Source organism: Cheilinus undulatus, linkage group 14 (genome assembly GCF_018320785.1).
Source record: "Cheilinus undulatus linkage group 14, ASM1832078v1, whole genome shotgun sequence".
Classification (NCBI taxonomy): Eukaryota; Metazoa; Chordata; class Actinopteri; order Labriformes; family Labridae; genus Cheilinus; species Cheilinus undulatus.
Window position 1 is genome coordinate 39,285,602 of NC_054878.1, and position 17,180 is coordinate 39,302,781.

Consider the following 17,180-nt stretch of genomic DNA (forward strand, 5'->3'; position numbering starts at 1 on the left):
AATGTGTCTCAAGTGAATGCAGTTTAAAAATGCCTGTGTCTGGAATATCCTGTCACTGGTTAATCAGTATTCCTTGCTACCATTACACCATGAGGACCAAAGAACACTCCAAGAAACTCAGAGAAAAGATGATTGAAAAGTAAAAGTCAGAGGATGGACACAAAAAAGTATCCAAGGCACTGAACATCCCCCTGGAGTTTAGTTAATCCATCATCAGGAAATGGAAGTTTAATGGCACATGTGTAAATCTGCCTAGATCAGGCCGTCTTCACAAACTGAGTGAGACTAGTGTGAGAGGGCACAAAGACACCTGACTACTCTGAAGGAGTTACAAGCTTCAGCAGCTGAGATGAGAGAGACTGCATACACCTACTGTTGCTAGGGTTCTTCAGCAGTCAAAGTTTAATGAGAGAGTGGCAAAGAGAAAACCACTGTTGAAGAAAACTTAAATCTGGACTAGAGTTCAAAAAAGGGCATGTGGGAGACCCCATGGTCAAGTGGGAGAAAGTTCTTTGGTCTGATGAGACCAAAATGGTTCTTTTCAGCTATTAGACAAGACGCCACAAACATCCTCACTGTGAAGCACGGTGGTCGCAGCATCATGCTGTGGGGATGCTTCTCAACAGCCGGCCAAGACCAAAAGCATACAGAGAAAGCTACACAGAAATGCTTCAAGACAACAAGGTGAATATTCTGGAGTGGCTGAGTCAAAGCCCAGACCTCTAGGGCTGTTCGCTCTTGATCCCCATGTAACCTGGCCAAGCTTGTGCAGTTTTGCAAAGAAGAATGGAGTAAAATTGCAGTGTCCAGATGTGCAAGCCTGATTGAAAAGCTAACCCTGACCCTGATTGATTTATCAAATTGATGAAAGGGGGAAAACATCCAAAGGAGGAATACTTTTATAGGTACTATATTATATTTTTGTTCACAAGCCACTAATAGAAAAAGAAAGACAGGGAAATGCAAGTTTATGGGAATTTGGCTTCAAGGTAAAGTTGACTGAGAATTAGTAATTGCTGGGTTAAACAGTAATTATGAGGCAATTTGCAAGATATGCAAAAAAGTCGTTTATTCTCAGGACAACGGGACACAAGGCAAGTCTGCTTTGTGGTGCAAAAATTATTTCTCTTCTTTGTTTGGGTCTTAAAAAGTCTTGAATTTGATTTGACAAAGTGGGCAGCAACCCTGTGGTCTTTATCATCTGCAGCATGGTTATCTGATATTAACACAACAAGGACTATTAAAATGAAGTCTTGGTGGAATAAAGTGTGTGGCTTGTCTCTTTTTTATGCTTAGCACCAATTTAAAAAAAATAAACTTTTATATATTTCATAGCTGTTTGAATTAAACATAAAAACACTACACAAGTAAACAGTAGGCATTCCTTAAAATATGCTCCTTTTTACTCTATCCAAAAGTGGGATTTGGAGATCTATACTACTCTCATTTCTGCTGCTTGAATATGAATTTGGCAGCTGGTCAGCTACGCTTTGCATGAACTGAGAGAAACAGCCAGTCTGGCACTGTTTGAAGGAAAAAATATCCACTAACGAGCACCCCCAAACAACACTAATTACGGTGTCAATTCATATTTATATCATACAGCAAAAAACACAGGGAATTCCTTTTAACTGTGAAGCTATACGACCAAACAGCAAGCACTCAAGTGTCCCTAATTACCACCTTTCTTAATCTCACAATGAAAAGCCACTTCAGTATCACAACCATAACAAACAAGCCTGTTTCAGAGCATACTGACCAGCTAAATATGCATCATAATCAGCACTTCAAGTGCAAAATTATGCACCTCTTCTGCAGGGCGTCCTCCTCCTGTCCTCTGCAGATCTGTCACATCACTGAAAATTGAAATGGAGCTGAGCCTGTTCCCTCCAAGCATGAGCTCAGCGTGTAAACCTCTCAGACAAACAGTGCCAAACAATGTTTATGACACTTTGTATAAGATAGAGGAGATGGAGAGCAGCGAGCCACAACTGAGATAGAAGAGAAAGTTTAGCTTTTAAATATTTCATGAGTGAAACATCCTGCGGTGCCACTACAGCTTCTGCAAAACACTCTGAGTTTTTGGCTGTGAGCTGTAAACACACCTGAGAGAGAAACAGAACAATAAGCTGTTTCACACTCATATGTGTCAACTCCTAAATGCAGCTTTTTGTGGACTGTGGTGTTGTTTTTCTCTAAATATATCAGATTTATTGGTTAAAATTGACTTTCTAGCACAATATTATTCTCTGCACCATGTTGGGAATCTTAAAGTCTAAGTTTCCAACATTGACAGGAAATTTAGGGTTGCAATTTCTTTAAAAATTGCAATTCCTGACAGTTTTGTAAGGATTATTGGGCTTAAACAGGGATATGAAGAAGTATGATAACCTATAGCATCTTTAGTAATCTCTGCAGTAATTTCCAAAACCTTCAGCCATCATGTTTATAGCAAAAATTGACTCAAATTTATTCTTTTAACTTCAGGGCTTCACACTCCGAGACAAAGGGCACCTTGAGAAGATGGGAGAGGTTTGACGTGACGGGAAAAAGGTCCGTGTGGGAGCCAAACTGTGTATGTCATCGTTGGTTTGAATCCAGGACACGCACAGGGGGAGGACGGGTCTTCTACTGTTTGATATGCTTTGGCACCTCCAGGCCTGTCAGTAAGGTGACCTGCACAAACACAGAGAGCAAACATCCAGATCAGTGCTGATTGTCTGAGGACACACTGTCATCAAATCAAACAGGTTAAATAAAAACCTGGCTGTGGTTTGAATAGCGAGGAGAAACTCCTTCAACCACTTGAGTTTGCAAAATACACTTCAACCACACTTCAGATTAAACGTATGATAATATCAGCTGCATTAACCCACACTTGATGGTTGTACTCCTTTTAATTTATACAGCATGGCAGCTACACTTACCACATATGCAAGATAGAAGTTTTCTTGATGGGCTGAGAGAGTAACTTTTTAAGCTACATCAAATATTTAAATCCCACTTGGAGGATCTTGAAATGCCTCAAACATGATAATCGCTCTGAATATGATGTACTGATGTGGATTTAACCTGCAAACTTCATACAAGTATGAACAATTAGCACAGATTTACACATCAGAAGCAGAAAAATGTATCATACATGTAAATATACAGCTGAAGCATTCAGGTATTTATGCAAAACATCAGATTTCACAGTCTGAGCAGATCTCTGCACCACTGTATGCCCTACAGGTGTGGACAGGGACTGTAAAACTTCACTGGGGATTTCAAAGTAAAAGCCCGATCAGTTTGTTTCTGTGGTGAGACAACCTGCATTTTTATACAGCACTTTTATTCTGAAGTGATAGTTATTTGGTTGTTGCAGTAACCTGCAAGTTTTTAATTCTCTTCTATAGTGGCCAAAAGCTGATTTTGTTTCTGCTCCATTGTTTTCTGCCCAAAAGTTGTTGTGAATGTCCCCAAGATGCATGATGGGAAATAGTCTCAAAGGAATCTTGTTCTAGTCTTTTAGTTACTAATACCCCGTCTGCAAAACCTTAGTCTGCAACAAAAAACTGGCAAATTGTCCTTAAATAGGAGAGGGTCTCAGACGTTAGTCTTTTTAAAATCTTTTAAAGGTTTTGCACTAGTCTTTTAGTGCAGGGGTTCCCAAATTTTTCTGCCCATGACCCATAAAATAGTAGTGCAGGAGACCAGGGACCCCCAACATCCCTGGAGGGGGTTCAAGCATACGATGTTACACAGCATTTCAAATTGAACTAATTTAAAGATATATTTTACAATAATGGATCAAATATATCACTTTGAATTATTTTAAATGTGTCTTTGTTTCTTTGGAAAGCATCTCACGACCCCCACACTGGGAACCACTGCTCTAGTGTGAGGTCAGCATTAGTCAGATACATGTTTAAAACCTTGAGGCAATGGTTTCTGTCTCAATAGCTCATGTCTTCATTAGTTAAAACCACAGCCACCATTGCTGGGCTTCATAATGTCTCCACAGAAACAATGGGTAATGTCTTAAACCAGATTTATACTTCTGCATTGAATCTAGGCCTGCATAGGCTTGAAGCTATGCAGATGCTCCTGCTTGTAGCTGACTTAAGTATGCATTGAAACAATGCAGACTGCATGCCCTGCAACTGGTCTGATTGGTTGCAACAAGTGGCAGCCACCTCTGCATAATGTCTATAGGCACATATGTGTACTCTAGTGTGAGATAAATGGCTGCAGATGACCATACAATTTGTCAAATCTACTTGCTGGCATCCAGAAATCTTAGACTTGCATTTCCTCATCCATGCCTAGTTCTAACAATAGCACAGGCCAGTACGGTGTAGCTATGGTGTAGATTCAATGCAGAAGTATAAACCGGGCTCAAGACTACATCCATATTTTATACTGTTTCTTTTCCTTTCACACACACTGACCTGTACATTTCTGTTGAGGCTGACGGCAGGAACAAAGACCCCATCCAGGCCCTCAAAGGCAGTGGGTCCGTGCTGCTGCTTGTTGATGAAGAAAGTCAGAGTGTGTTTGGTCAGATCCAGCAGAACGCCAACAGCCGAGCCCTTAGTGATGCCTCCCTCTGCCCTACAAACACGCACACAATACCAGAAAAAAAAAAAAGACGAGAAAGGTTCATTTTCATATCTACAAAGTAAAAGCATCTTTTATAAGCCTCTGATTGAGTTTCATTTAGGACACAGACTGTTGAAAAAGCTCAAATGACTCTTGCACTCACAAATGGAATAAGATATAATCATTTTATACTTTAATTGCTAATAATGATACAAAATGTGCTAAGAAGAAATAGTGAGAGTATTAAAAATTAAACTTCCATATTCAGTTATGTGGGTTTTGTTCAGTGTGGAGCCGTAAAGTTGAAAATTTACACTGGAGCATTGGAACTCCCAAATGGACCCTTCTTATTTATACTCCTTTTTTATTTCCTAAATTTGTTTTTGAATGAAGGCTGGTGAAATAAATGAACAGAGAGCTGTATTTCTCCAAGCTACATGCACGATCACAAAACGCCTGACCGAGATCCAGCACTGAAGGCATTAATATGTAATAAATAACATGGAAACCAGCATGAGATGATTAACAACATGAAAACAAGTGGCTGAGGGAATAAATCTGCACGGGTGAGCTCGAGGTTCATTGAGCTACATAGATCCAGAGGATTTTACACATTTCTGCAGAAAGTTTGGTCTCTTCTCTGTGAAGAAAAGAGATTTTCCTCTAAAATAAATGTTTAATGAGTGTTTGATAGTTTGGCTGTGACATGCAGAGAGAGGCAGCAGAGAGATGTTTGATGTCTTCTTCTGCTGCTCCCTGATGTGTTTGTTAGCCGCTATTGTATGAAACCCCGAAGGTCCAACTGTCATCTTGTGTGTGTATCATTATTGTGTGTGTTTTTGCGTGTTTGAGCAAGTGTGTGAGAGAAGGATAAATGCTGAGCGGAAGCATGGAGCTGCACCCCAGGAAGTCTGTCTCCTGCTGTTTTTATTGACACACAAACAACGTCTGTAAATACGCTTAAAAGATGAGCACTCCAGTTTTATATGGCACGAAAGTTCAAGAAATATTTAACCAACTGCCTAATTTGTTGGTTACTGAATCACTGACTAATCTTATTTCAGTCTGTAAAGCTATTCCATCTTTAAGATGCTCACTTTTGAATAAAACCTGAACCAATTTTCAAACTTCAACTGGAATTGTATTAATTCCTTTACAGAAGTTAGTCTTAAATAATGACTTATTTGAGTTTATAAATGATAAAAAATGTGGAGTGGAATTTTTCCAGAGGACAGTATATTTCTCCTTCCACCAAAACTGTCTGCATTTCAGAAACAAGCTGCAACGTCAGGTTGTAAAAAATGAATCAGGTGCAATGAGCAAAAAAAACTGCAGTACCTCAAATGTCCACTTGAGGCTGGAGGTAAAAGCTCAGAGGTCCCATTCACACTCATTAAAATGCTCATTTTGTCAGCAGAGGTAAACATGGCAACAGCTTGGTTCAAAATAATCATTTGGTTGGAGTAGCTCACATCTTAATCAGAACACTTTACATGCAGTGATTTAAATTGTGTTTTCCTGAAATGAATGGAATGGAGGAAAGTTAGTACTTTAAAGCTCTAAATAGATTTCTACACTGCAATTATCATCAGAAAATTTCTACTTAATTGAGTATGATCCCTTCAGTTTTCACAACGGTGATATTCACCACAGTTTAACCAATTAATTACTCAGTCCTGCAGACCTTCAAGTGTGATCTAGTCATATAAAAGGACACAAGAGTCTAGAGGATCCTGAGATAAGATCCCCTTGAACATGTAAAAAAAATCCTAATTTTATTGCAAACATGCTTTTAATTGAAATGGTGATGTACTATCAACTGAATAAACCTGAATAAACCTTGTAGGGTGATCAAGTGATGATGTGCCATTCATGAAGGAGCCTGTGCACTTTGATGTGAGCCAGGGTAGGTAGCTCATCTTTTTTCATTATTCAATCCACAGCAGTTATCATTTGGAATAAGGGTATGAGGATGCAAACTAGTATTTCTATGCTAAATAAATTTACCTTTTCCATAAAGCTTTTGTAACGCTAAAATCTATAATGTGGATAAAACATCTAAACTAAAGCACAAGTAATGCTTTTATGTATGGTAAGACCTGATGAATAAATGTCCTTTTTAAAATCCTGTCAGTGTTCAATAACCCTACAGTTTTGGGGATTTACTGAACATTACAGTATGACATCAGCAATCCATAACTTGCATCCAGCTTTCAAAACCCACAATACTCCTCAGTTCTGTATACCGACCTGTTGGTGTGGGAGTTGTTGTGCATGAACCAGGAGCGGTTGTTGTCCACATACATAGCCCACGCTTTGTCATCTTTCCCCAGCATCATGTCTTTCATGGTGTTGATTCGTGCCACGCCAAAAGCGGGGTCTGGGTGGTTGTCGTAGCGATCGATGCAGACCTCCCAGTAGTGGATACCCTGAGATTCAAGAGAAAATAAACCCAATCAATATATGAGTTGAAAAGCCAGAAACTTGTGACATGACTTTAAAAATCAATGAAGAAGAAAAAAAACAGCTGAATGTGTGTTTACTTTGGAGAAAGCAGCCGTTCCCAGAACCACGCGGTCGTCGTAGCTGTTACAGGAGACGGTCTGGTTGTCATTGGTCAGAACGATGTCACGGTGAGCTGTGCTGGGATCGAAGGTGAACCAGGCCACTGGAGAGAGAGAAAAATGTTCATGAAGCCACATCTGACAGGTAATAACCTTGTTTTTGATTTAACAAGAGAAGAACAGGATAATCAGTTAAAACACAATGAAATATAAAGCACAGATGTAAGGTTTTAAAAAAATCAACTTTCAGAATAAGAAAGTCTGAAAAGGCTTTGCTAACATTCAAACAAATTAAGCCAGTGACTTACATCAGTGCAGGAGTTATGATATAATAAAAATATTAGACTTCATCATAGTAGCATCCCCTCACTTCAGTGGTGCTCATGAATCTGTTTTATTCTATATAAGCATCTCCATATTTCACATTTTTATTTAAAAGAGGTCTTTAGAGGGAAAATACCATGTTGATTTGGGGTTTTCTTGTATAATCCTGTTTTGACATTTCAACTCAAATGTTAATACTCTATAAATAGATACAGTATGTCTTTTGTTTCCACTATTACACTACAATACTTAATCTGGCTCGTAAATGAATATAAGTTAACTCATTTTCATAGAGTTTAGCCTGGAGCAGGGAGGAAGCCTACAAATTTTCTGCACAACAAAGATAGATTTATGAAAGAGTTTAAGGCTTAAGAGCATGAAAACTCTGTTAGAAATGCTACAATGCACAACAGTTAATGTATTAAAAATAGTTTTATATGACACTAGGCAAATCTTCAAGCCAAATTAAATACATCAAAAGACATACCAACCATCACAGATAAGTCTAAATAACACTAGATGAAAAAGAATGTAAGCTGCACAACCAAGAACGAACCAAACAGTTACCCTTGTGAACCGCAAATACTCATCTGTCTATTCATTTGTTGGCTGGCTGGCTAGATAGATGCGTTATTAATCTTGATGGAAATTCATGTCTTCTTATAAATATCTTGGTTTCTTAATTGATGAGTCGCTGTCTTTTAGGCTTCACATTGATCAACTTGTAAAGAAGTTAAACCTGCGACTGGGTTTTTATTTCAGAAATAAGTCTGGTTTTTACTTTACTGCAAAGAAAGGACTTGTTGCCGCCACTTTTCTGCCTCTGATTACGGTGATGTTTTGCACATGCATGCATCTTCTCAATGCTTTAAATCTTTAGATACTGTGTGTCACGGGGCACTTAAGTTTTTAACCAATCTTAAGTCCTTAACTCATCATTGTACTGTATATGATCGAGTTGGTTGGCCTTCTTTGAACACACGTAGGCTAAACCACTGGCATGTCTTTATTTATAAGGCTTTACTAAATCTGCCTCCATCATACTTGTGTGATCTCATTTATGTGAAAAGCTCTGGAGGCTACAGTCTTCACCCTGTGACTCAGTCACAAACTTTACTTTTGCTCTCTGTGCCAAAGGTCTGTCTTGAAATGGGTAAAAGGAGTTTCAGGTACGCTGCTCCTGCAGCCTGGAATCTTCTTCAGGAGACTTATGTCTCGAGGAGATGGTCTCTTTAAATCTTTTTAAAGGTAGATTGAAGGCATTGGAGGATGATGTATCAGGTTGTAGATGCTCTGACTGATGACTTGCTGCTCTGTGACTCTGGATTTGGTTTTTACTGTGATTGTAACTGCTTTTTTTTATGTCTATATCTTTGACTGTGCTGCTGTCTGTCTTAGCCAGGACACTCCTGTAAATGAGATTCTTAATCTCAACTAGGTTTTTTTCCTGGTTAAATAAATCTAAATAAATAAATGATGTCATGGCACTGTTATGAAGTCTGACATTGCTGCATGAATATTTTAGTTCAGTTAACATTGAAAGAAGTGTATTTTAGTTGCTTTGATAAGAATGGGCTTAAATAAAGTATGGTTGTCAAAGCTTAGCTGCCTTGGGCTCTTCCATGAAGCTGGGCCTCAGAAAGCTCTCCCCTTTATTCCCACTTTTGGGCAGTCTTGTTACTGACAAATGCTTTAGTTCATAATAATGAAATTTAAATCTCAGGGTTTGACGACATGGTTGGTTACTACGCTGTCAGTTAAAGCAAAACCTTGACACCAACGCAACACTGCTGACACCCTTAAAGCCCTTAAACCAAGTCTTAACCCTAAAACAGCGCCTTAAAGCCAAGATGACCTCTGTTTCTTCACTCTGTAGAGGTCTTTCTCAGCGAAAGAACATCGGGACACTTACTATCCAGGCCTTAGGACAGACGTGCCTCCTGTTTGAGCTACAACCTCATGTTGCCTCACCAAAAGAGTGGTGACACATCCGACACTCACTCGCACAGTAACACAATGTTATGACAAAATTTCTCAAATTTTGGCTTAAAATCATTGTTTTTTTTGCAGCCATTGTTGCCTGTGTTTTGCATTTTGTGCCAAAAGGAGTCACATCCTGTAATTTCCCTCCTCAGTGTGACTGAATGAAGCAAGAGCGAGAGGAGAGAGAGAGCATGGAGGCAATGTCTGGTGAGAGAAAGAAAAACGAGGCTGAGGAGGCAGAAAGAAAAATGGCAGAGAGGAGGGAACAGAGGGTACATCGGGATAAACGGTTATCAGTCAGAAAACAGGCTAATGCCTATTGTTACTGCAGCTGTGTGAGTGTCTATGTGAATGTGAGAAAAGTCTTTTTTCCAATCCAGCTGCTGTTATGGAACATTCTGTCATTGTCCATTTTCTTTCCTTTTTTTCCTTCCAGTCTGACCCGATTCCTTTACTCTAGTCTAGTGTGGTAGTTCCAATTTACTAAAGCTTTCTCTAGCTTTTCTGTTTAAGTTTTCATTCAGCAAGTCTTGTTTACTTTGTTTCTTTGCTGCGCATTTCTTTACCCACTTACACTTTTTTATAAACTTAAAAAACTGCAGAAACCCAAGTGCAAAGTTTAAAATAAACACAAAAAATTCTGCCAAATGCCTGTATTTTTGAGCACTGTCAGGCAAATTTGTTAGACCTATCATCCATAGTAGGGGGAAAATAAGAGCGATTCAACAGAAGGACTTTTGACTGAAACAGCTTAGAGAAAATTAAACATTGTTTTCAGATTTATATTTCTGTCTGTTCCACCACACTCCTTTGTCTTTTTATTTTCTCTGCCTGTCTTTTGCATTTTCCTTCAACTCTCACATAAAGAAGACAAAGACAGACCTTTGCAAAAATCAGGCACATCTTGTCTCAAAACGATGCAGGAAAACCTCTCTATGCTTTTACGACCTCTAGGTTAGAACTTTCAGCTGGTCAAAAACACTGCAGCACGTGTGCTGACCAGAACTAGGGAAAGAGGTCATATCACTCCTGTCTTAGCTTGTCTGCATAGGCTTCCTATAAAATCTAGCATAAAATTTAAACTTCTTTAAAGCTCTAAATGGTCAGGCACCAACCGATCTTAAAGAGCTCATAGTGCCATATTATCCCTCTAGAGCCTTGCACTCCCAAAATGCCAGCCTGCTCGTGGTGCCTTCAGTCTCTAAAAGTAGTGTGGGAGGTAGATCCCTCAGTTATCAGGCCCCTCTCCTTTGAAACCATCTACCTGTCGGGGTCTGAGAGGCTTAAAATTTTCCTCTTTGATAAAACTTATAGTTAGTACTGGCTCAGACCTGGACCAGTCCTTAGTAAGTTATGCTGCTATTGGCTTAGACTGCTGGTGGGGTCATGGCACACTGAGCTCCTCCTCCCTCTCTTTATCCCTGTATGCATATCATATTAGGTAGGTGGTGTGAGTCTTTATGTTCTAGTTCTGCCACCGCTATCTCCATGGATTCTTCCTGGCCCTGTGCTGCAAAGATTCATCTGGAATTTTGGGACGGGCGACCTGCTACTGTGAACACTTATTATCATTGAAACTACGATTATTATCTCATATCTTAAAGAGAATTTAAAAACGGTTCAAACTGCATTGTTATCATCATCTTTTATAAATCTTTCTGTTCACTGTCATTATTCTTGCTATGCCAGCATCACAGTGATAACTGTTACTTCTACAAAGATCACTAGAGAAGTTACATTGAATCCAAGAGCAATACTACTTCACTGCAATATTTATCAATAATAAATCAACGCTGGTCTTTATTATAACGGGGTATAGTCTTTATCATAATAATGATGAACGCTGGTCTATTATAATAGGCCACAACATTGAATTTAGTCTAAACCTGCCCTCTTTGTAAAGTGTGTTGAGATAACTTTGGCTATGAATTGGTGCTATACTAACAAAGACATATTGATTGATTGACTGATTTCCCCTCTGATTTTGCTTCTCTTACCCACCCTTCTTACATGTTCATTGTTAAAAAATCCCTAACTTTTCTTCTAAAAAGCTTATATTTTGTGTTTCACATTACTTGAATCTGTTTGTAAGAACACGATCAGTATATAAATGAAACTGTTCTGCAGAGGAGCTCATCGTAAAGTCAGTAAAAAGTGTATTACATACTTCATGAAGCTTTTTAACTCCAATATGACGAGCTGGAATGAAACCTTAATGGCTCTAGGGGAATTTGTCTTGCAATGAAAGCATAAAGAAATAAATGACAAAAGACAAGAAGAGACATCAGCATCTGTACCGCACAGAAGATGATAACATGGAACAAAATCAATAAAATACATCATTAAGGCATCGCTGGTTACATATAAAGAAGGTCAAGCAGCAAGTTTCTATTAAATAAAGACAGAGTGCATTAAGTCTGATTCTCCTAGCATTTAAAGCAGCTGAATGCTCTCCAGTACAAAGGATGAGGCTTTATTCTGTTCACTATAAACTTGTTAGCTAGATTCAGAATGTACCTCTCTGTCAGGTCAGCAATGCTGCCCTTTTGTGTCCTGGTTATTTTTGTACCTTGTTGAATAGTCTTGTGCAGTTTGTTCAAATTCTGTACCAACAATGCCCCCATCCAAACACTGCATACAAAGGATTAACACTTTAAATGAAGCTGTCGTGAAACAATTTCAGCAAGGTGCCTTTAACATCAAAACATCTGTTTTCTTAAGAAATAAAGATGCTGTAGAGCCTTTTGCAAATTGTTCTATGTCAGTTTGTCATCAATATTTGTGCCCAAGTATTTCTTTCCTTGCACAATTGCAACTGCTGTGCCGTTCATACCTACATGGAGAATAGTTGATTGTCTTCTAAAATGAGCCATCATTTCTTTATTTGTGTCTAAAATAAATCAGCTGTTTTGGCACCAGTTCTCTAACTGGTCACGCTTTAATGTTTTTCAGAGCAACATATCTGCAACTGTAATCAGTCCAGTCCAGTTAAATTCAGTTATTCTGATGACAAGTCATTAGTATTTGCTTTCACATCTATCTCACATGCTCAAAGAACTCCCTCCTGATGCACAATGATGGCGTCCTCCTGCTATGCAGAAGTTGATGGTTTCAGTGGCCAACTACAAGTTTAAGCCAGTTTAATCTTATTTTTTGGTGGTAGAGAGCTATTCTTTAGCTGGATGTGCTAACTGATGAGGAGACAAGCCTAGGTGCATGAGCAGAGCCTGCGCCTCTACAGGTGTTTCATTTAATCATTTTATAAATGCTTTGAGTATAAAAGAAGCAATGAACGTGTTGAAGGGGTGCTGGAAGAGAGTTATAGATGCAGAATTGTTTTCACACTCACACTTCATCAGGACAGAGGTTCAAGTTAAATTTGTGTCTTTATTCCCCATTCTCTGCATAATGTACTCAGTCTTCTCCTCCCTGCTCCGAGGAAATGTGAGAAATAATAATTCTAAGCTATTATCCAACAGGATCTAGGAATATGAAGTGATGTAGTGTGTGCTTTTTAACAGATCAGGGCCAGAACCAACCCCCAAGTGGCCCAGCCTGTGGTCATGCCAGAGCTGCACAAGTCAACCTGTTTCCCCTGTTTTCATAAATTCCCACACTATTTCAGACTGTGAATGCAACACTCCACGTAGCCTCGCAACAGTTTAACTACAATGCACCACATTGTTTTGAAGCGTGGCTAGCGATGCTGACAGGCGTAGCCCAAAGATACCAAGTATAAAACACATCCTTTTCAACCGCAACTACAGCTGTACAAATGTAGTTGTTATGCACTTTAAGAAATGTCTGGGTAAGATGTGACCAAAACTATTATTTACAGAAGGTCATTTTAGTTTTTTCATTCTATTTATTTTAATTAAAATGAAAAAAAAAACAGTCATGCTGCCAAATTTAAAAGGGAGACTATGAACAAAAAGTGCATATTTTTCATCAAATTGATGTGTATTGGTTCCAAATTTGATATTACCAGCTGCTTACTGGGTGCCAAACATGTCTGGCCTGGCATTTCTTGATTTTAAAATTTGGCCCAGTTGAATTTGTAATTGGATAGCCTTGGATTAGGATCATCTGTAAATTTATATATTTTTTGACGTTGCTCGAAGCTCATGAAGTTTCAGACTACTTTAGTGCCCACAATAACCAACAGCTACAGTCTAACTTCATCTACATATAAAAAAAAGCTTAACATAAGTTTAATGTGCAAGTATATAAGAAAGTCATTGTTTAATTGATAGGTTTGATATTTGACAAATAGCCTGACATCAATAATAAGAGTTCTCTAATCACTTGCATAGCATCTTCACACACAGGCAGTGGTGCTGCTGGTGGAAACAGACACACATTCTTGAGGTCTTTATTAAACACTACGTGACTCTCCATGACTGTACTCAAAGCAATACTGTGGCTTTTTTAGATGCAGTATTACAGAATTCTCATTCCTAGTGGGAGCAATCAATGTGACAACACACACAAACACCCACAACCTACCATCAGAGGTCTTGAGCACCACAGTCTTGCTGTACGGCCCAACACCGATGGCATTGTAAGCTTTCACCCTTGCATTGTAGGAGCTGTTAAAATGGAGGCCATCCACGGTGCACACTGTCTCCTTCCCCACATATACCTCCTGAGGGCACACATACAGACACTCATTATAGCCACATCATTATAAATGCAGATTAAGTGCAAACACGTGTATGTTTGCTGCTTAAACACTCCAAGATGCATGCATGGAATTAAGTATGACTGCAGACAAAGAGATGGGAGCTGCACTCATGCACTTAAAAATGTATGTTTGCTGATGACACACTTATTTAAGTTTGCACACACACACACTACCATCTGGCTTTAGGCAGAGTTGAGCAGCATATGGATTATTAATAATAAAATAAAAAAGACTAGCTGAAAAGGCATTATTTACTGCATTTCAGATTAGATTGCTGTCATTGTAGCATTATGCTATCTACTCATACTATTACACACGAAAGGCCTCAATGTTCAACCCCAATTCCAAAAAGTTGTGATGCTATGTAAAGTGTAAATAGAAACAGAATGCAATAATTTGCAGTTTCACAAATCCATGTTTTATTCACAATAGAACAAAAACAACATATCAGAAGTCGAAGCTGAGACATTTTACAATTTCATGAAAGATATCAGCTCATTTTGAATTTGATGGCAGCAACATATCTTAAAAAGTAGGGACAGGGCAACAGCGGCTGGATAAGTGGCACTAATGAAAAACAGCTGGAGGAACAATTTTACAACTAATTGGGGTTATTTGCAGCAGGTTAGTAACATGACAGGGTATAAAAGAGGCATTTTTGAGAGGCAGAGTCTTTCAGAGGTAAAGATGGACAGAGGTTTACAATCTGTGAAAAACTGTTAAAATTTATGGAACAATTTCAGGAAAATGTTCAGTAAAATTGAAAAGACTTTGAATATCCCACCATCTACGGCACATAATATCATCAAAAGATTCAGAGAAATCTCTGTATGAGAGGGACAATGCTGAAAGTCAATATTGAATTCTCATGATCTTCAGGGTCCTCGGGCAGCACCACATTTGAAACGGGCATGATTCTGTACTAAAAATAATTACATGGGTGCAGGAACACTTCCAGCAATCATTGTCTGTCAATATAGTGTGTTGTGCCATCCACAAATGCAAGTTAAAGCTGTATCATACAAAGAAGAGGCCATATGTTAACATGATCCAGAAACGCAGCTGTCTTCTCTGTGCCAAAGCTCATTTAAAATGGACTGAGGCAAAATGGAAAACTGTTCTGTGGTCACATGAATCAAAATTTGAAATTCTTTTTGGAAACTATGGATGCTGTTTCCTGTGGACTAAAGAGGAGAGGAACCATCCAGCTTTTCATCAGTGCACAGTTCAAAAGTCTGTATCTCTGATAGTATGAGGTTGCATTAGTGCCCATGGTGTGGGCAGTTTACACATCTGGAAAAGCATTATCAATGTTGAAAAGTAGATAGAGGGTTCAGAGCCAGATAATTTCCCTTTTAAGGAGGGCCTTACTTACTTACTTCAGCAAGAAAATGCAACATACAGTACTAGATATCCATCACAACAGCATGGCTTCACAATAGAAGAGTCCCGGTGCTGAACCAGACCTTTCACCAATAGAAAACATTTGCATCAAAAAAGTAGAAATCTTCCAAAGAAGACCCAGGACTGTTGAGCAGCTAGAATCCAACATTAGACAAGATTGGGACATTTCTCTCCCATAACTCCAGCAACTGGTTTCCTCACTTCCCAGATGTTTACAGACTGTTTTAAAAAGAAGACAGGATACTACATAACCAAAATCACAGCCCTGTTCATACTTTTCTGAGATGTGTCACTGCCATCAAATTCAAAATGAGGTAATATTTTTTATGAAATGGTAAATTGTCTCAGTTTCACCATCTGACATGTTGTTTTTGTTCTATTGTGAATACAATATGGAGCTGTATCCTGTTTTTATTTACACAGTGCCCCAATTTTTATGGAATTGAGGTTGTATTTTGGACACCATAAAATTGAAAATTCTCAGACTTTTTCTCTTCACTGTGGCCCTTAGACTAAGTCACACAATAGGACTGAGAGGAGGTTTCTGTACGACACAAACCCTGTACTGTCCTCCGTTCCCATCATCCAGCTCCAGGATGTAGCCTTCAATAGGGTTGCTAGGGTGCGCAGTTACCCTCCAGGCCAGGGTGGCGCTGTTGTTCCTCGTGCAGCACTTTTCCATTTGCAGGAGAGGAGCTGCTGGCACCAGGGGTCCGGCCTCCACTGCTGGACAGAAGTAGGTAGATAATACGTAAATGTTGTAGCGTGGGGGGGGTGGGGGGATATGAGGAGATGAAAAGGTGGATGATTGAGGAGGACAGACAGGGTGATGTGGTCAGCTGGCTGGTTGCCTTTAAACCGACTGAGGGGAGAGAAAGAGGAGCTTTAATACGGATCAAGTGGGAAATAAAACAGAGCCTTAAAGGTGAATGAGCTCCAGGGTCTTTTGTAGGGCAACAGCTGGGAATCAGTGGAGGCTTTAAGTAGGCCATGTGAGGACATTATACCCCTGTGGAGCCACCAAGCTAGAGTGCAAAGGTTTAGACTGATATTAGCTTTAAAGGCCAAAGCTTCCAGCTAAAATCACTAAAACACAACTATATTTTGCCAATAAATCCATTAAAATGACAAGTATTAAGTGGGAATAATGCTCCAGTCAATAAGGGAAACCTCCACTGTGAAGAATTTTGAACTATAAACTCCCAATTGAAAGTAAGACTGATAAAAAAGCTTTGAATCAATTAAGAGCTTTAGTCAAAGCTGGATTCTCAGCAGGCTGGCATTAAATCAAAGGATTTCTCCAGTAAAAAAGGGGCATATCTGTCTAACCCCGTTGGTGGTGAAACTACCACACTCTAAAAGGAAACAAACACAAAAAGGGTAAACGTGAGAAGTGAGCAAACAACATCGGGTATCAGAGGGGAATAAATCTGCTTCGTATGAATTTTTTAGACAGCATCTGATTTTTTTTTTTAGACCAGGATACAAGAAGGGAAGGGGCGGAGGAAAGGCAGCAGTCAAGACAAAGGGACAAACCTTACAGGACTGAATATTACATGTATAGTTTCAGATGATTCATTTTAACATTTAAGGTCTAACTATGTGGCCAAAGTAGTTCTTTGATTCATGCATAACCA

General features: G+C 39.1%; 1 protein-coding gene across 2 annotated transcripts in view; it reads right to left on the reverse strand.

Annotated features, from left to right (window-relative positions):
- Positions 1-241: 241 nt before the first annotated feature.
- LOC121521474 (E3 ubiquitin-protein ligase TRIM9) overlaps positions 242-17,180 on the reverse strand; it is a 99,286-nt gene continuing 82,347 nt past the window's right edge. The window contains exons 6-11 of one of the 2 annotated variants that reach the window (XM_041805491.1): positions 16,103-16,266; positions 13,962-14,100; positions 7,128-7,252; positions 6,835-7,013; positions 4,434-4,596; positions 242-2,676 (exon numbers count right to left, since the gene is read on the reverse strand). In XM_041805491.1, coding sequence (XP_041661425.1) covers positions 2,629-2,676; positions 4,434-4,596; positions 6,835-7,013; positions 7,128-7,252; positions 13,962-14,100; positions 16,103-16,266 — 818 coding nt within the window. In that variant the 3' untranslated portion in view covers positions 242-2,628. Of the gene's footprint in view, positions 2,677-4,433; positions 4,597-6,834; positions 7,014-7,127; positions 7,253-13,961; positions 14,101-16,102; positions 16,270-17,180 lie in introns of both variants that reach the window. The other variant, XM_041805490.1, reaches the window with a different exon arrangement.